General features: G+C 44.3%; 1 protein-coding gene across 1 annotated transcript in view; it reads right to left on the bottom strand.

Moving 5' to 3' along the window:
• Positions 1 to 20,338, bottom strand: part of AKR1D1 (aldo-keto reductase family 1 member D1) — a 34,294-nt gene extending 13,956 nt beyond the window's left edge. The window contains exons 1-3 of the mRNA XM_010712931.2: positions 20,229 to 20,338; positions 4,859 to 5,026; positions 286 to 402 (exon numbers count right to left, since the gene is read on the bottom strand). Coding sequence (XP_010711233.1) covers positions 286 to 402; positions 4,859 to 5,026; positions 20,229 to 20,321 — 378 coding nt within the window. The 5' untranslated portion in view covers positions 20,322 to 20,338. The remainder of the gene's footprint in view (positions 1 to 285; positions 403 to 4,858; positions 5,027 to 20,228) is intronic.
• Positions 20,339 to 20,344: the final 6 nt, after the last annotated feature.

The following is a 20,344-nucleotide window of genomic DNA, read 5'->3' as shown; positions in this document are numbered from 1 at the left end:
ACTTCACCTAAAGTAGTTCTTCAGCAAAATTAGTCTTCTACCTCAGTTAGGAGTCCTGTCCTTTCCGTGCAGAGACTTGATGCTACAGCTGTTAGTAGTGAATCTCACACACCTGTAAATCTCTCTGTGAGGGTAATGCAGAGAAATATGTGCAGGCACAGTATAAAGAACATCATCTTGTATAAGTGCTATTCTCAATGTGGACTGGAAGCTAGAAGGATGATGCTAGATGGAAACCTTGGTTCAAGCCAAACATGTACTTTGTAGGGCAATTTTTCTTTTTACCTTGAAAGCCATTGGCAGCTCAATAATGTAGAGGTCAACATAATCCAGCTGCAGGATCTTCAGGGTTTTCTCCAGTGTGGGACGTACCAGCTCTGGTGGATGGCAGGTGTTCCACAGCTGGGGAAACAAGCACAGGCTCTTTTTAGGGTGCCATGAGTGACAGTGAGCATCCTCCAGCCAATTCCCTCCATCTCACACATTCTTGTACTTCTGACACAGCTCATTATACACAGTACAAAGACATCGTGGTATACATTGCTGCAAGAAAAATGCAAAGGGCCTTATCCCATCTTATGTCACGGGAATTTGTAGAAGTTAAGACAGGAATCCTTGCTCAGGACTGTCTGTGTGTTGACCCAGTAAAGCTACCTGCTTGTTACAAGACAGGTTATTCAGAGTTGTGTTTATTACAAACTCTTGCTCAATGAACTTAGGCAGATTCCTTTTGTTTTATGAGCTTTCCAAGCATATGCTTTCACTGGAAAACTTTGTTTCCACAAGAAATCTGTGGTCAGGTTTATGCTTGAAGGCTGAAGCTCAGATCATGTGAGCTGGCTATTGAATTGCCAAGCACCTGGCACAAAGAGGATCTTTTGGTTTTTTTCCTGTGGCCATGGAGTCTGAATGACTGCCGACAAAGCAAAGTTTTAACTTACTCCCCCATCCTCACTGAAAGAAGTATTATTGTTTAGTTACTGTAACACAGGTGTGATTAGTTAAAGGATAGCTTTGCAACCTCTTTAATCATAACCAGTACTATGGCCTGATGTTGCTATGGAGTGTGCTCAGTTGATTAGCTTGCAATGCTACCTCTAACAGAACTCTGCTGATGTAAATCTCTTGCAAGAATAGAACCATAGCATTGCAATTAGTAACCAAGAACTCTTTGTAAACCATTCTCTGAAGCTAAAATCTACAAAAAGTGAAATTAACATACAATTGAAGGTTAAAAGTACCATCTGGTTGCATAGAATAAGTTGGGCTATTCTATCTTTATTGGGGGAATGATGGGGAGGGCTGGGTGTTTGGTTTTTTTTTTGTTTTTCAATGCACCAAACTGACATTTGGAGTCATGTTGAGAATTTTGGCACCTTCATTGGCTGGAAAAGAACTGATGTTTGTTAGTATAGTTATTGTCTAGCCAATTCTGCTACCAGTGCAGACAGTCACAGCATGCCAAATTGTAGAATGAAACCATTTTTGAGACATGAAACACTCAAACTAAATTTTCAAAAGATAAGGATTATAGGTGTCAAGACATAGCCTGAGTAAGTTTTGAAGTATTTTAATTATTATTTACTTAGAGTGTAAACTACTTAATTGTTCCAACAAAGGCAAGAATGTTATCTTGAAGCTTAGCTGTCCTAAGAGCAGTGCATATCTTCCTGCCCTAAGCTGATGCACCAAAGTGGCACCAACACAAAGTTCACACTGGATCTTAATCCTGTTGCAAAGAATGAAGTATTTAAGATCAGTGAAATGCTGACTACATGGGTTGAGGTGTTGCACAGTACAAGGCTCAAGGTCCTGCTCTCAGTTTTAAGCTGTTATGCTGGATTTCCTGAAAGCCTTTGGTCTGGGTGCTTGTTTGGCAAATGCTGGTTTGAGCATTTGCCAATCTTTGATTTTCATTTTACAAGTAAAATGAAGTTCTTTTGAACTTCACATAGGTAAGGAAGTGAATCTTCATATCCTTCATGTGTAGTTTGTTTTGTTACTTTGATTTAGAAATTTAGTAACTGAAGGTATATTGACAGCTTGGGAGCTGTTTTTCCGAGTGCCCTTAGTAGCTCAGTGCTGTTGAACTAAGTTCTTGCCAGTGAATATCCATCACTTTTAAAAAATGCAGAGATTCTAAGGAAACAGCCTTTAGAAATAGCAAACATTTGTATTGCCTTAATACACAAATGCCATGGAAACTTAAGAGTTTCACAACTGTTTTCATGATTTGTACAAGTTATTGTATTATCTACCTAAGTAGAACCCATGTAGACATTTGAGAAGTCAAAGCTGCCAGCTGGCTTTGGCATTTCAGGACACCATATTTCCTGGAAATACTTTTATTTTAATGAAAGAAATATCCTGGGATGAAAGAGGAGACCAAAAAAGGTCTTGCTATATAAGCCAAGAGTGCTGCTGGCAATTGATAGAAAACCTCTAAAATTTCTGGATGCTGAGCTGCTGTGCCTGACCAGCCAGCCAGCAGCGAGAGCCAAATGCAAGTGCCGATGATTTCAACTGGCAGTTGCAGCATGGTTGCACCACTCACTATTCCAGTAGCACTGCCACTCAGTGGAGACATTCTTGTTAGTCCCTGCTGATTGTCCAGCCTTTGATTCGCATCATCTTTGTTTAACAAAAGGCCTGTATGAAGGAGTTGCATGTGCAGAATCTTGTATATTTATTTCCAGGACTTCTGAGTCAGTGAGATTGAAAACAAGCACAACTTTTGTTGTGTCTGCTACTTTCAAGAATGTTCTATTACCACATTTTCCAGAAGATGCAACAGTTAATGTTGGTCAGTTATCTATGAAGGTCTGATGTATCTACTGGTTTGATATTCGCCTATAGTTTGTTCAGTGCATAAACGCATAAGCTACACAAAGCTATGTAAGCTCATTAGACAAAGGCCATCCAGTCCCGCTCTTTCTGGGAGGCTCAGAGTGGCTATTAAAATGTCCAGTGAAACCTGTGAAAATCCTGGACTGATGCATTGATTTTTTGCAGTATATTTTCCACTTCTGCCTTTGATCACTTTAAAGACTACAGAGGTGCTCTAATCAACATGTCCACCTAAAATTAAACCCTCATTTTGTCAAGCACAAGCAGGACACAAAAGAAAGATAAATCCATGTATCCTATCTCACAGTCACAAGGAAGGCTGGAACTACAGGCATTGACTACCACGGTACTGCAAGTTGCAACTTTGATACTAGCAGGAGACTTGCAATTTAGGGAACAACTGAACTCATAATCAAGAAACAGAAGGTGAAATTTCACAGCTCAATGTTTAAGTAGTGGATAAATATATCTAGTGAATCGATCAGACAACTGAACATAGAAAGGCTTAATAAATAAAGTTTGGATAATAAAATTTTGCCAAGAGGTGCTCTTTTGGAGATGCTGAAGGGGGAAGCAGTTGGGAAAGCAGTTATCCAGTTCTAACATTTATGTACAATTTTGTTTTTTCTTTTTAATTTGAAATATTACTAGTAATTTGCAGTAATGACACTACGAAACAATTGAAACAAAATATTTTAACTAATTGAAATAAATGTATTGGCATATGAGAAACTGAGAGATTACCCTGATCAAAGTGGAAACTCTGAGGACTTGAAGCTTTTCTCAGGATGGCACAATTGTGACTGTAACCAGTAGTGCTGAGCAGCGAACTAGGAGAAGAGTTGCATACTTCACAGACTGGAAATTGCTTTACTTGGAAGTTGCTCTATAGTTGTTGAAAATCCTCTTGGTCTGCAAACTACACAATCTAAAGCTTATTTTCCCAGATCATAAAGCTTAACTAAATTGCTCGTAGTAAAACAGGCCTTTTATCCCATCAGAACTTTCGCTCTAGGAACTGTATATTTATTTCCAAGGCTGTTGAGTAATTCCTGTGGATTACGTCTTATTTGGGAAAGGAGAAAGGGAAAATATTAGGCTATATTAGGTTATATTCAAAGAAGCATTGCCGGAAGGGGAACTTCAGGCCATAAAGTCCATTAGAAACTGGACAGGAACCTTGGACTTTCTGGGAGTCATCTGATCTTTTTTTAGAAATGTGCTTTCTCTTATGCCCACAGTCTGGTCACTGTATTTGTAGCAACTTCTATCATATGTTTTATTGGACAGCGGATTTCTTTCTTCTAGCAGAGAGCCTGCTCTTACAGCTGGGATTTTAAAACAATAACTTACTCGTGCACTACTCCAGTCTTGTTACTGTAAAGCGAAAGTGTGATGACCTCTTTTCTCCCAGTGTGTTGATTCACGATCATAGAAGTCTTTAATGACAGACGATACAGTAACTAGGGTGTAGCTTGATTAGTAATTCTTTGGCAGCAGTACCAACACAAGCACTTGCTGTTCTCCTGTACATAGACACTTGCATGAATGTGTTTGCTCCCACCCCTTTCATTGTGCAATCTCAGGGCAAATCTTTATGGGGAATTGCTCTGCTTACAGAAAGTAACTCATTTGCAAGATCATTGTCCGGATTTGGCTCAATATGTGACTATACAAATGCTTGTGCCAGCACAACATGTGTGACAGTAACAGCCCAGGTAGCACCACTGAGTGTAGCAATGGTCTAAACTTGCAGGTACCTACAGTACCAGGCAGAACATGTACTGCATTGTTCCCATTGCTAACTCACCTTTAAACCGAGAACAGTGATTACTGTGCTTTATAGCAAATCTAATGCTGAAAATACACTGATTTCATGATAAAAAGAGGAAAGAAATACAAAGAATGTTGGATCTAGAAGTACACTGGATGTTGACCACTGGCGTTTTTAAGAAAGTCCATTCACATAAATCCCAGACTTAGTGTAAATAATATGAGCGTAACTTCTAACCTTGCCACAGTAAAAGATGTCTTCTCTCTTGATCTTTCCTTCAGCAATCTTCTCCCGGATGGCTTGTCCCACTTCATGCTCATTGTAATAGACAAAGGCACCATCGATATGGCGATAACCGGTATCAATGGCAATCTTCACTGACTCCAAACAAGTGCCTTTGGGAGTCTAGTGGGAGAAGAACAAGAATAAATATCGTTCCAGCCTCCTGCTCGCTTCTTGTGCAATGCTATATTCATCGAGATAGGCACAAAGTTTATGCTGGTGTTCACCCATTCTAATTATCCGTCTTGTTGTCTGGAACTGGCTCAGTATGTGACTATACAAATCCTTATGTCAGCACAACACGTGGGACAGTAACAGCTCAGGTAGCACCACTGAGTGTAACAATGGTCTAAACGTGCAGGTACCTACAGTATCAAGCAGAATGTGTATTGCATTGTTCCCATTGCTAACTCAGTGTTAAACTGAGAAACATAGAATCATCAAGGTTGGAAAAGACATTCTAGTCCAGCTGCCCACCTACTACCAATATTTCCAAACTAAACCATGTCCCTAAGTACAACATTTAAACATTTCTTGAACTCCTCCAGGGACTGTGACTCAGCCACATTCCTGGCAGCCTGTTCCAGTGCCTGACCAATCTTTTGGAGATGAAATGTTTCCTAACATCCAACCTGAACCTCCCCCTGGTGCAACTTGAGGCTATTCCATGTAGTCCTATTGCTAGTTACATGAGAAGAAGCTGACCCCCACCTCAGCACAACCTCCTTTCAGGTCATTGTAGAGAGCAATAAGGTCTTCTTCTGAGCCTTCTCTTCTCCAGACTGAACAATCCCAGTTCCCTCAGCCACTCCCCATAAAACTTGTGTTCCAGATCCTTCCCAGCTTTGCAGCACTTCTCTAGACAAACTCCAGGGCCTCAATGTCTTTCTTGTAGTGAGGGGCCCAAATCTGAACTGAACTGAGGTGTGGCCTCACTGAGTGAGTATAGGAACCTCCCCACTCCTGCTGGCTACACTTTCTCATACAAGCCAGGATGCCATTGGCCTTTTTGTCTATTGGGCATACTGCTGACTCGTTTAGCTGTGTTTCAGCATCTGAACAAAAATATGCTGTGTTCTTTTCTTTAAAAATCATACATATGGAATTGGATTGGAAAAATGAGCTAGAAAAAACAGAATATTTGCTATATGTCTGGGAAAGAAAAGTATAAGAGTCTTCAGAAAGTAAGAACTAAATGTACTTCAGATATAAATTATTTCAGAATTTCTCATCTAGAGAATAAATATTTTCTTGCAACAGCTGTTTAATAAAACTCATTCCTCTAATGGAAGAAGGCTTTTTGGTTGAGCAGAGCTGGTCAGCCTTCTGTCTGGTTAGAAACTGCATGAATATCGTATGACCCAGCAGAGCAAGAAGGAGGAGTTTGGATGTGTCTTCTTTCTTTTCAAACCAATTTACCTTTAGAGGTATTACAGTTCAAAGGGTGATAGTTTAGGGGGGTTTACTGGTATTCCCAGTTGTGGATGGACAGTTGCTTTGCTGTGTGGCTAAGAATCAGCAGGCTATTTAGTGTATGTTTATATGCCTCTTGGCACGTCCAAGAGACATTTCTTTATTTTGTGCTGCACTTTCGATTACTTGTCTTTGCTGAAATTCAAAGTGAGCTAGTTTTGTTGTTTTTTAAAATATTTTAAAAATATTTTCTAAAAGCTGATGTGGCAAGTAAAATATGTGCTGGGCAAAGCAAGGAAAAAAGGTAAGTGGTCACAAAAAGTATTTGACTGATCATTGGACCAAAAACCATCTTATTGTTGCCACAGTTTGCTTAATGAGTGGGCAGCTCTAAGCAGCGATGGCCAAGAGTGCTCAGTGATGCATGGCAACACTTTTCTCCCACTTTTTCATTGACATTGCTCTGGTGAGACAAGGACATCTGATTCACTTAAAGATGCCATGGGATGTTGAAGCTTCCTTGGACAATGATCTTTTTCACACCCACGGAAGAAAGGTTGATGAAGGCTTCTTGAAGACATGTGGGTTCAACATCTCTGTCTTTAAATCACAGAGCTGCAGCTGGCGGTAGGTTATTTGGGAGTAACAGGAGTGTATCCCTGTGTGCTCTCTTTGCTTCTCAGCATCCCATCCAGGCTGACTGTGTTGGATGGGACTGAGCTGGCTTCTGTTCAGATTAAGGGGGGAGCTGTCTGCCTAAACGTTACTTAAAACACAAAGCTGCTCATGCTTGCCCTTATTTACTGCAGACCTGACTGAGGACTGAGAGGCAGAAAGACACAATTTGACAAGCTAAAATAATTAGAACAGTCACGATGCAATATTGTCTGCTTAATTAAGGGAAACAACGAAACACTTGTTAGAATGCTTTGCTGCTTTCACCGTGGAAGCCCACGGGAGCATGCTCAGCCCCACCAGGGTCCTTGCCGAGCTGTTAATAGGATGTAATGAAGATCAGGGCAGCAAAAAGCCTTTCAGAATAGTCAATGGCTAGTTTTCTAATTTTCACTTGGGACATGTTAGGAGCATGAGGCATCGTGCGCTGACAACCTCCAACACATTCATTGCTTGTCCCTACCTGAACCTGATAGAGCCAGATTTGAGGAAGGTGAGAGACTAAAAGCTCCAAACCGGATGCTATGAGTCTGCAGTTACTGATGGCAGCAACATCAGGCTTGTCACAGCTATGAGCTGCATAGGGCTGGATGTATGGGTGTATGGCGTGGCTTGACCAGAAAAGCTAGCAAGCTCAGCTTAAGGCTCTTGTGAACTCATGACCAAGTAATGGGTAGTTATCCAAAAGAGAAATATATTTTTTAAAGCGCACTCTATTTTCCCTATTAAACCTGATTTTTCAAACACTATGATTTTTAGACATTTTCAGCCTATTTGACTGCTGTCATTAATGTGTGTATAAGCAGAACATTTAGAATGCAGTGACACGTTACCTAAATACAAATTAAAAAGTGCTTGATTTTTGTTTGTTCGTTTGTTTGTTTGTTTTCCTCTTTGTTGAAGAGCCTAAAAATGGGGTGTGGATCTGACCCCAAGATTTCCTCTCTCTTTTCTCCTTGCACTCTTATAAGATTGCACGAGCACAGGTCCCAGTTGTTTCCTCAAACTATAAACTAAACTCCACAAAGCAGGGAAATGTTGATTACTGAGTTCCATCATTTCTGAGACATCAGGGCTGTTTTGATCAGTGATGAAAGCAGAAGAAACATGGAATGAAGAGCAGAGCCTCTCAGATTGGGAAACGGTATCACTGCAGACCTGGGAGGAGAGGGTAACAAAGGGAAATGAGCAAGCTTGCAGCTACTTCAGTTGGCTTTGCCTGAATAGGCTAACTTATATTAGTGCTGAACTCCTATGTATTTCTTAGTTTTTTTGCATGGGACTTGTACACATCTGTACAAATAATCTTGTGAAATACTCCTCATCTCAAGGATTAATCTTATTCCTTGGGGACTGAAGGAGGTTTTTTTTGGATCAGGACTTGATTACCAAGGGCTGGAGATGGGTTTGCATTAAATACAAGTGTTTTCATTGCACTAGTTCATTTCATCTGATGTGGTGTATTAGCTCTGACAGATACTGGCTTAAGGTGCTTCAGATAAAAATGCAAGGGGGAACCTAGGGAACAGTTTTTGGAAAATCCTGCCTTTATTGAACCCTCTGAGCTGAAGGCCTGGGACATCTGCGAGTCTGGAAACTTTATACCATATGTTTATTTTCGTTCTGATGGAGAAACTATCATCTCTAGCATTTCACATATCTAATCCTTCCAAATCCTGCAGTAATGAGCTGTGGTAAACTGTGCTGATGAGTTGCACAGGCTCGTCGTGTTGTGGTTTTGCCACTTTTTAGAAGCGCTGCCTTAAGTGTTGTATCTTATTCCATTGTTCCTGACAGACCGTATTAAAACAGGGTGACTCAGATCAACACTGCTCGTCTGTCTTTCCAACAGAGAAGGAACAAGCTTAGATCTCTCCTTTCTACCCAGGCTGAGATGTTTTATTCTTTTCAGCCTTTCATGGAGATAAAATCCCTCACGAGAAAACACGGTGCTGTGTAAGGTCTGGCATTTACACCAGGACAGCTAGGCCTCGTTGGCCTTGCTGCAGGCAATGCAAAAAGTGGCTGTCCTATTCTCTTTAGGCAGCCCTCTATATGTTCTTCTCTATATGTTCTTGCTCCGTTTCCCTACTAAGGAGGGGTCATGCGTAGAGCAATACAAATGCATGCTGAGATACCGAAATGTCCCAGCACGCTGCTATGAACCTTTGTGCTTTGTCAGTAGTCATTCAGGAAGCACTGACCTTAAGACAAATCTTTTACTTCTTTATTACTTTTTATTTAATCGTAGATAAGAGGTGTGCTTGTCTCTTACCTGTAATTAATGCTTCAGCTTCTAATCAGTGTGCCCTGCACCCATGCTACTTTGATCAAGGGCTGTTATTTTAGAACCAGAATTTTATAACCGCTTGTACATTGTAGGTCAGATTTTATCTGTGGTGCTCTTACATTCATCACTAATGTGTGCCAAAATAGGCATTTATTTATTACATCTATTCTGATAAGAGAGGAACCAGTAAGTTGAGTAGAACCCCTCACTGTATCGCTAATAACTCCTTTAATAGCACCTAAGTTATTTTTAAAATCATACAGTTAAAAGAAATAACACACAGGTTTTTTTTCCCTCCGTCAGTCAATAGTGTGTAAACCTACTGATTTACCGGCATGCATGAGGGTTTAAACCTGCAATCACTTCCTTCAGATCCATGATAAATAAATCTGGCAGAAAGGTGAGGGAAGCAGACTCAAATCTGCAACTTCATTGAAAGAGAAAGAAGCAATTTGGCTCCTTCTCCGTAGATGAAGTAGCCAACTGGCCAGTTACCACATTTTATGAGTCTGAAAAAGCAATGTGCTTCGTCAGGTCTGCCTGTCTGAAAGGGTCTGCTCTCTTTTCCTCTGAGACCATCAACTTTTTTTTTTAATGTTTGTTCCAGACACCTTCCATCACATCCCATTCTGTCAAAAGCTATTCTCCCTACCATGGAAAATGTACAGCTTCAAATTTGCTCAGGATTACATGTGATCAAACCACTGGAGAATATTCTATTGTGCAGACATACCCACAAATTTTGCTGTTGCCTGTCCAGCAGAATAGTATTTACTTAGCAGTGTTCATGGTAGTCCTACTCATTACTGCAATTTAGTCTTGCATTTCAGCTTCCTGCCATGCATTCCGCTTCTTCTATGGCATCCTTTTCTGATCAGCAATTTCCATCAGCTTTCCAGCTGTTTAAAAGGGATTACAGTTACCTCTAAAGACAAAGCTAGTGGGACACATCAGTGACAGCAATCTTGCATGCAACAGCTGCCACAAGCAGTGCTTTTAAATGTCTTAACATCGCTGTTGTAATTTATTCCTCATTAGTGCATATGGCAAAAAGTTACAGTCTGACTCAGGCTCTCACGCTCTGCTTTGCTTTGCTTCATGCATGCAGCTTTGCAGTTGCCCCAGCCTCTGCAGTGCATGGGAGCTGAGGCAGCAGCAATGAAGGGAATGAGTAATTTGCCTTAGTGCTGAATATCTCATCTGGTTAGTGGTATCCAGTCCCCCAGCTGGGACTGGTGAGCCTGGGAGGAAGAGTTGGAGGTGTTGGGAAAGAGGGCTATCTCCTGGAAAAATCTGACTTGAGCTGCAGCTGAGTTACACGAGGGATCCAAACTGTGGGCTGTGTGCTCCAGTGCTAACCTATAATTTAAGATGTGAAGCTGCTGTTTAGGAATCTTAGTCAGCTAAATACAGGAAGCAGAAAGTAGGTACATTCCTGGGCTCAGCGCCTCTGTTGCCAGAGCTCGGCACTCACACAGAGATTCTTATGCAAGTTTCTTGAAGCCCAATTGCTTATTTCCATTTGCCTGTTTTCCGGACAAGCTGGAAAAGAGGACTAGCTTAAGATGTCAGGAGGAGAGCGTAGAAAACGTGTACTGAAGGCATTACAGGAAAGCGCAGGTTGAGTTTACAAAGCCAGAGGATATAAGCCACACAAGGGTACATTCTTAGAATTGTTTAATCTTGTAAAGGAGAAGCTGTACTGTACACCTCTTTCTTGGAAAATGCAACTGCCAGCACATCTCTCTCGTACACAGGAAAATCTGGCTTTCCTCCCCCGGAAGTATTGGCAGCCACCATCCGGGAAGCAAAATTCGGAGAAGGGATCTTTGCAAAAGCAGGGCTGAGAACGGAGGCAGAGAGCACAGCTGAGAGCCAGGAGCTACTGTGTTGACCTGGGTTTGCTGTGGAAGAGAGTGCATTGCCTTAGAAAGTGGAGGGTAGCAAATGTGCCCACAGTAGATGTGGTGAACGGTGATGCTCTCTTTCTCCAGTCACACAGATGAGCATTGATGAAGGGAGCCTTTGTCTCTAGCATGATGTCCCATCAGTGGTTGGAAGCCTGAGGTCTGATTGCCCAAACAGCAGCAACTTAGATTGCATAACTACAGACTTAGCATTTCTAGAATTCCTCTGACTTTGTTATTCTGGGATTTACTCAAAGCTGTGTTCAGGAAAGCCTTATTATTGTAGCTGGCAGAGGCTGCTGGAGCTTTTCTTACCACTTGATTGCAGAATCCTCTGTTTTAGGATCGCTGCAGCTTTTCAGTTAATGCAAACCTGGGCTGAAGGGCTGCCATGCCTCAATTTTAAGCAGGTAGAGCATTAAAGCAAACCAAGCAAATGGTGTGCACACCTGGGTCCCCTGCTCTCAGCATCAATTAATTGGGTTGGGGCAATTTTCTGTAGAGCTGGAGCATACCGTATCCAAACAGCCCTAAAAAGCACATATCTAATTGCAAGGGTGGGTGCTATCAAAACACCCTTCAAACAAGAAACATGATCCCAAGGATGCGAGAGGCACAAGGGAAGGATGAAGCACCAGCTTGTGCAACAGCAGAGGGGAAAGAAAAGGTTGCCAGTAGTTCTTCCACTTCATTCCTTAGAGTTAAAGGGGAGAGGTTTCTGGCACCAGTTGGCATAAGCATTTGCAAAGGCAGATGTAAAGCTTGGGGAATTCCACCACCTAGTTAGCTGAACCAACAAAAGTTGGCGTTGCTGAAGCTTAGAGAGGCATTTTCTGCACAATGTTTTCAAGTTTTGACAAATGTGGCCTCCCAGGTCAACTGAAGACGCAGGCCAGATGTTGGCTTCCCGCGTGAACCGCAGGAACATGTTTATGCTGTTCTTCGGGGAACTGCGGGGAATCAGGGACACTTGGGAGCACACAGCACATTTAACGTATGGAGTCACTCAGGGACGTTTTAGAAAATGGAGCAGGTCTGTCTGGAAAATTGGGTTCTAAGTGTTCTTGCCAAAAAGTATATCTTTCAGTTGTGTTAATTCAGATGACTCACTTGTAGGGGTTCAGTTTTTCCATGCTCTTCAACAATGCCGGCAATTCCCTGTCTCTTCTTCCGCAGAACAGTCTTCGTAACTTTGATTTACAGTGAAGGGCTTTCCCTGAGGTACTTGAGTAGAGTTAAAAATTCAACATCTTTAGAATGCCAGAGAAAGAGGAAAAAATACTCTTTTTTTTGTCAATATTTGGGCTGCACATTATTGCATTGGTAACAGCTAACTTTGTAGTTTTTGGAAGAGGGATATATTGAAACAGCTAGTTCTCGTCGCTGCAGTGCACAGCTATGGAACGGAAAAGGTCTGCTTCCCATTTGGTTACTCTTCAAACAAATATCCTTAAGACTGTTTTTGGGTAGTGCTACTGTCCTAAAAGCTTATCTGGATTAACCTGCTATTAGATTTGCATCTGGACCTATTAAATGCAATCCCAACCTCCGTCACAGTCAGACAGCCAGCTCAGTGGGTGATATTAGCATCTGATATCCACCATCCAAAAACCATACCAGCACCCAGCCAATACTGTCATCTCTAAATGTCGCCTTGCTCCGGGAACGCTTCCCTCTGGAGCTCTCAGGCGGTGTCCAGCTCCGTGTGTGTCAGTGCTGTGTTTGGGAGCCAAGGGAAGCTGTGCCAGGCTGGCTGTGAGAGCTGGCTCCTCAGCTTGGATTACACAGGCACCGCTGCACAGGAGCCAGGAGATTATCTGGCTGTCATCAGCTCCATCAGCTGAGGTCCTCCCCTCTGCAGCAGGGGGGTATGTCTCCTGCTCCTGGAGGAGCGTGGAGACGTTTTCACACAGCAGCTCTGGTGTCAGTAATGACTACAAGGCTTATCGTTTTAAGAAGGGTGTATTTAGTTTAATGCATGCTCAGGTTTGGGGCTGAGGGGTAAGCCACTCTAACTAACCAATGATACAATCTACTCATCAGGGCAAAGTAAGGAATCTACTGTTTTCTGCAACTAGCAATTTTGTGGCTGCTTTGCTCATAAATTCTTCATAGGTGGACGAACCTTGTAGCTACAAAGTTACTCCTTCATTCACCCTCATCTGTGAGGCTGGGCCCATCCTCATTGGGCATTTCACATGTTGATCATTTCAGTGAATACAGCTTCTAATGCGCCCCATATGATGAGACACTAATCGTGTTGAGAGCTAGAAACACCACTCTGCTGGCATGAAGCAGAGGTTAGTCATACTATCAATTTGTTTTCTCTTAAGCTTCATGATTCATAGAAATGAAGAGCCACAAAGATCTCAGCAGAGAAGATACAGGAAAGTAAACAGGCATCTCTGTGAATTCAGCAGTGTCTTAGAGTCACGGTTTTGTGCAAATAAAAGGCATAAGAACAAAGCTTACATCCTCAAGAAATTTGCATGCAAGAATCTTTCCTTCCACTTGATGGAGGGCGATGAATCATTTTGTCAAATCCAATCTTACCAGTAAAAGAACGGTTTCTACACAACAGATAGGAGTTTCTGAGCTTGCCACATATCAGAAAAAAAAAAAGGCTTCCTTTCCTGATTACCTCTTTTTTTCTAATTACATGACTTAATTTTCTTTTCTTAATGAGTTAAAGATGCAATCTTGCATTTATGCAAGCTGTAAGCATTCCATTGTTTAACATGAGGCTACAAGGAGTTAGCAGAAACAGAGGCGTCATAAGGTGGTTGCAGACAGGGGAGGAGAGGTCATGGCTGAGCACCAAGGAGAACACGTTGAAGTCACAGAAATGCAGAAAGGCTGTTCCAGCTACAGTTGATGTATGGCAGAGAGGGAAAGGCTCTGATTGTCTGCCAGATAAATTAACTCTGCTTTTCACTGGTGGCAAATATTGAAAGCATACATGATAGGGAACTTTAATATGTCATGCAACTAAGGTTTTTAGCAAAAGTTGATGATGAAAGCAGGATTTTGTTGAGAGCCATCTGATGATGGGAAGGATGAGCTGTGAAAGCAGTACCTGAAGTGTTCCTGTGGTCATCCCTCGTCCTTTGGTATACTTGCCATCTCTGTAGCAAACAGTAGGAATGGCTTCAGGCAATAATAAGAGCCAGAGTCACTGCAGCTCCTCAAAGCCTCATGCAGGCTCTTTCTCCTGTCACTTCTTACTTATGGTGCTTTTGATCGCGCTTCCAAGCCAACAGCCACTCTTCTGCCTGAGAGCCTGTTATCCTGTTGCCTGCTAAAAGCTGGCATTGGTTCCTGTCTCTGCAGCATCTGGAGACCAAATACTAAGAAATACTAAGAAGAGCCTTCATCTGCTCTTGGCAACAAGGTCTTGCCAGTGACTGTGACTTAGTTGAGGAATAAGCATTGAAATCTGAGAGACTGAGCAGCAATGGCATCATTCAGCAATTTTTTTTTTATTTTTATTTTTTTTCTGGAAGATTACTTTGCTTCTTAAATTCAGGGCATAAATACGAGGCTCTATAGCCAACTATCTCAGCTGACTCCCCCCCAGCCCCTTTTCACTCTGGATTCCCAATATCATTGTTAAGAATGAAAATGGTAACATACTTCCCTGGCCTACACCTGCTGTAGGTGGTGATTTTGTGTAGGCTCACTGCAGACCTAACTCCAGGCTCTCAGTACTTGCTGATCTCACATACAATTCTGGGTGTAACTGTTCATATTAAGAGTACTGTGATATTTTTTATTTTTTTATAGTGTGTTGTGGGAAGTGAGCTGAGGCTGTTAGGACGTGTGCATGTTACAGCAGTTCCTTCTCATGCCTTTATTATCTCTTTCAAGTAAAATCTAGCAGCAGAGTGGGAGGTTTACCTCAGGATGAAGACCAAAGGCGGTTTGGATTTACGAAGGAGAAATTCACAGAGAGGAGATTGGCAAATGGAAGCCTTTGAGATTCAGCCCTCTCTCCAGAGCTCTCGGGTATTGCTCCTGCCTGGGATGTTCAATATCTGCTCAGTCTGATAGCTTTGGGTCAAGCCAGGTGGCTTTCCTGTGAGTCACCTGAAATCTTTGCTGTCTCCATTCGATCATGTTTCAGAAATTGGTGATGTCCGGGAGGGAAAAAAGGCAAATTAAATGGTATGTAATCCCCCATACTGCAGCTCAGGGATTTCTCTGTGGTCACAAATCAGCTGTTGCTTCTTTTGCCCTCAGGGTAGCCTATGCCCAGCAACACTGAAGGGCAGTCTGCACCAGAGATGCACCATTAATGGTGATCATGTGCCCTTGTGTGAGGAAGTTTTGGCATAAAAGGTCCTACAAAAGCACTAGAGGCTGTTAGTACTGAACAGCAAAAGCTTACTTTGTGCAGCTTCTAGCTTGGGTGCAAAAAGCAATTCAGGGTGCCAAAACAGTATTTTTACTTATGCAAAACAGATTTTTGACGTGGTCACAAAGATAGGATGTGGGAGCCCTGGGTGATCTTCTCTCTGATTCAAAACAGCCACTTCTTTTTAAACAGAACCCGGGCTCACACCCACATGGGTGACTTTGTGGCAGACTTGGGGCATAGCCCTCTCCTACCTAGTAGAAATCACACAGAGCTGTACAGTAACCAAACTGTAGGATTAGTGGGAAGAGCGCTTTCCTGCAGGGCATGTGCAGTACTTCTTACTCCTCCCAGACTATCACGCATCCCCAAGATTATGTTATATCTGTGTGACATGAATTTGGTTCTCAGAGATAGAGAATAAGATCAAATCTGGTTTCCCACCACCCATGTGGGTTCCCTAACCAGTAGGGTATTCAGGCTATTTATCAGGCAACCACTACCTCCAACTACTTTAATAATCTTTTGATTCCTCAGCTTGTACTGCCAGTGCCCAAAATGAAATGCTTTGCCATTTGTTTTGCCTGAAACTATTCCACAAAACTTCTTCCAATTCATAAATGGATTTGGCTACCTCAGAACCTCATTTTCAGCAAAGAAGTCGCAACTTGCCAGAAGCCCTCACCCAGTGCTATACTTCAGCGCTTTGCCCAATCTTATGTTTCAGAAGCAATGCCTGTTGTACAGTTTGGTTGCCACAACCTTCCCTCCAAACCCTCTCCTCCCTCAGTAAAAACAGGAAGGCAAGAGAGGGTCCGTGGCCAAGGCCCCTTGACCTTCCAGGGAGACAGTGAGAATTTATGTGGAGGCACCGTGCTGGTGATCCTAGCTGCGCTGAAAGGGATGAGTTACAAAGTGGGCATAAGTGTAGTTTTAATGAAGTGTAGGATTTCCAGGATTTAGGAGCATTTTTTCACACCTTTCTCCTCTATTCCTCTTCAGCTCCATTCCCCATTTGCTCCCTGCCGGGTTCAGATCCCGCTCACTGGCCTCACTGGGAACTGAGTTCTTGTGCAGGGGATGACTCAGCTCTGCAGCTACACAAGGTTTGCCCTATCTCTTGTATCCTTCCCTCCCCCCACACTTGGGGCTTTCCTCTCCCTCTCACCCCTCCAGCCTCTCTGTTCCCCCAGGAATTGTGTTGGCTGCCTGGGTGTCTCTGAGGAGGGAAAGAGGGATGTGCAGCCCTGGCAAAACCACTCCTGCATGTGTGGAGCTTTGTTAGGAGGATCCGCGCAGTCAGAAAGAAGCAGGATTGGCCCCACCTTGTAGAGCCTTTTGGAGGGTTTGATAGCCCAGACTCACTGGTCCCACTGTGGTTCCCTCCCAAAACCATCAAGAGAAGGGACACGGGAGAGTAAAAGAGAGAAAAGCAGGAGTCAACGATGGATTTTCCATGCTGGGATTTATTGGTAGGCAAGACTACTCATTTCCTTCCCTGTGAGAGCAGAGAAGGAGAACACAGAGCCAACCTTAATGCACTAGAATCATGCATCATCAAATACGTTGTTGATACTGATATTAGGAAACACCAATTTAAGAAGCAAGTGATTTCTTTCTTTCTTTCTTTCTTTCTTTCTTTCTTTCTTTCTTTCTTTCTTTCTTTCTTTCTTTCTCTCTCTCTTAATATGAACTTATCACTAGCTGTTAGAGTCAGTGAATATTCTTCACTTTTTGCTGAGAGATGTGTTGATGGCAAGTGGAGTCATTGCATTTTCCTGCTGTGCTGGGAGAATAAAATAGAAAGAATCCCCCCCTCCCCCAGACTGCCAGTCTCAAGGAATTAGCTCAACATCTGGCCAGAAGAAAAGCTCTCCTGTACCTGGGGGGAAGGAGCTTTCTGTAAAAGTAATGTGATCATCAAACAGACCCTTTCTCAGCGATGCAGTGCTGCTGCAGCCAAGCGATGTGCTTCACTGAATCAGTAAACTTACACACAGGACCGAATACTGGCCAAAGATTTTTTATTTTTTTTTTTTTGCTTGATGTTTCACAACTGCAGAAGTGTGACTTATCTTCCAAAAGAGTATTTATGAGAACAATAAAGTCATTTAAGATGAGTGAGGCGAGCTGCTGACACATTTCAATTCTGAAGGCACTGCTGTGCAGTGCAGTTTATCCAAACAAAGCCTGAAACACGAAAGCTGTCCTCCTGCCCATTTTCTTATGACTGGCTGTCGGAAGAGCCCATTTCCCCACTCTGTGGCTAATGAGATACGCCTGGTTTGCTCAACCAGTGTAAGCACTCCTGCACTTCAGGAAGGGCGCTCTGGGCTCATTACAAGCTACAAGGCTGCGGCTCAAGATTGAGAAAACAGATTTATTTTGGACCAGGCAGTTTGACACAGAGGTGCCAGGGTGAATAACCTTTGGAAGAAGTCTGCCTCCAAGAGCAAGATGAATAAGCTGACAAGCGAGCGGCTCCGCGCTCTGTATCAAAGCACAGAACTGCAGCGTGTCACAGAGATCTGACTCACAAGCAGAAATAGCATGCTGATTACCACTGGCACCATCGCTGCCACCCGCTGCCTGCCTCCGCTGCAGTGAGCTGGTGGCTCAGAGGCTGCTGCTTAAGTAATTCAGCCAGGAAAGGCTGCAGCTGAGTATTTTAAGGGAGATGCTCCAGTGCTAGCTCATAGCCTTGCTTGCTAAGGTAAATCCTGCGGGGTTCCTCACTGCCACAGCTCCTTTCAGCTCTCTAAGCAGGAGGCACAGGATGGGAGCACAACTAGGCACCCTGCTGGAAGCTGTGCTGGGCACAATCAGAGCTTAGCAGAGCAGCTTGTCCCAGCTCAGCCACACTTCATCACTGTGGCAGGATGCTGACAGGAGCCCTACTTCCAGCAAGGCAGCCTTTTTGAGCCACGACCCTATGCTCAGCAGCTGCAAACACTTCTGCAGCACATCCTGTGGCACCCTGCTACTGCGCTTCCCCGGCTGTCCTCCCTGGCACCTTCCCATGTCCAACACCCTATCCCAACCCTGGCGCCAGGCTGCAGCCCAGCACTGTGGATCAGCGTGTCGTGCTTCACCTGGTCTGCTGGGAAAGTGGGTTTTCTGCAATGCCTTAGCATCTCCTACTCCCACCCATAACTTTCTATCGTGTTTATCCCGTGCAAAGATACAGCTCAGAGAATCAAACTCCTACAAGTGCCGGGGAAGGGAGAATGGGTGCTGGGATGCACCCCCATCCCCCACCGGAAGTGCAGCCACCAGCAGCTGCAATTGCTCCAAATGGGGCTTGCCATAGCAGTGCCCTGCTTTGTTGTCCCAACCCTCATTCTGCCATGAAGGCACGTGCAAAAAGCCAGCACTCTGGGGCTGGAACCCCCTTACCTACAAATGATTCATTTGCCGGCTCTGCTGGGGCACCTCTCCTGCCAGCAGCCTCACCCATCAGCTTCAAACCCACAAGACTGCAAGCGTAGGGCTTGGGGGTATGCCGATGCGCAGGACTGGAGCCAGATGCTTTAAGTTTACTCAGAGCTATTTTGTCACCAAATTATGCAACATGCTCCTCTGCTACACAAAAGCTCCCGCTGGAGAGCTTAATTTTGTTTCGCTAACCCTTGTTCAAGGAACACCACTTGCTAAAAATATCCCCAGAAACCTCAGGGATGCAGGGGAAGAATGGTGCCCAGCGTCTGAAATCACAGACTCCCACTGGTTCTCCCCGTGTGAGCCCGTGGTGCTCAGCGGGGAAATCGGCAGCTCTGGGACCTCTCACAGCCCTCTGCTCCACTCCTGCGCTGCCTGCAGCAGTTTTTGTTGAATCCTCTGACATTATTGGTAACGCACAACGGTGTGTTTACTTGTTGCTGATTAAGAGCTGTCTTTAGGAAGGCATTTTTAAATACACTGCGGCGTGTGGAGTCACACAGAATATTGCATCTCGACGCTGGTACTGTTACACAAGAAGGGCTCTGGCCAGGCTCACTGTTTCTACTCTTTAAACAAAGAAACAAACAGAAGGGAACGAAAGGCTCGATCCTTCGGAAGCGAGACAAGCGAGCTGCCTTCATGCTCCCAGGTGCGAAGAGGGAAGAAGCATCAGGTGTTCTCCCATCGCCTCGACGCAGCGCCAAATGCGACGCACAGCACCGAGGGATGCAGAATATTTGAGAGTGGTTTGGCCGCTGGCACTCAGCTGTGGGAGCTGCAGGAATCAAGATGCAGGAATTTGGGGCTTTGTTTTAGGAACATTCCTTGGAAAGTGTCGGGGCCAGCTGCGAGACGCTCCGAAATCCCTCATCTTATCTGCAGCGCGGCCGGCCTGGGGGACCCGAAACTCGACGTGCCCGCCTGAGGCGGGGTGTGGATCGGAACACCGGGATCGGGGTCCCCTGCCCGGGGCTGCGCGTCCCCATCGCCCCGTTCTGCGGGGAGAGGCACCGCGCAGCGCGAACTCGACGGGATTTTTATTTTCCCACCTTTTTCTCCTTTGCGCGCCGCGCACTGTCGGCACTCTTAACGGGCGCAATCGGGCTTTTTAAGTTTGCGGAGGAAAGGAGCGGAAAGAAAAACCGAGCTGGGAAGGGGAAGAGAAGAAGGGGAACGCAGCCCCGGCTCGGGACTGTGCAGCGGGGGCTGCCGTCACCTGCGGGGGAGGCCCGGACTCGGACTTACTTTCTGGGGGTCGGCGTAGGTGCCCAGCCCCAGCAGCGGGATGCTGTTCCCGTCGCTCAGCGGGACGCGGTGGCTCTCGGCCGTCAGACTCATCTTGCCGCCAGGTAGAGCCGCCC

This window comes from Meleagris gallopavo, chromosome 1, assembly GCF_000146605.3.
Source record: "Meleagris gallopavo isolate NT-WF06-2002-E0010 breed Aviagen turkey brand Nicholas breeding stock chromosome 1, Turkey_5.1, whole genome shotgun sequence".
NCBI lineage: Eukaryota > Metazoa > Chordata > Aves > Galliformes > Phasianidae > Meleagris > Meleagris gallopavo.
The sequence above is the reverse complement of the archived record's forward strand: the minus strand, read 5'-3'. Positions and strand labels throughout refer to the sequence as shown.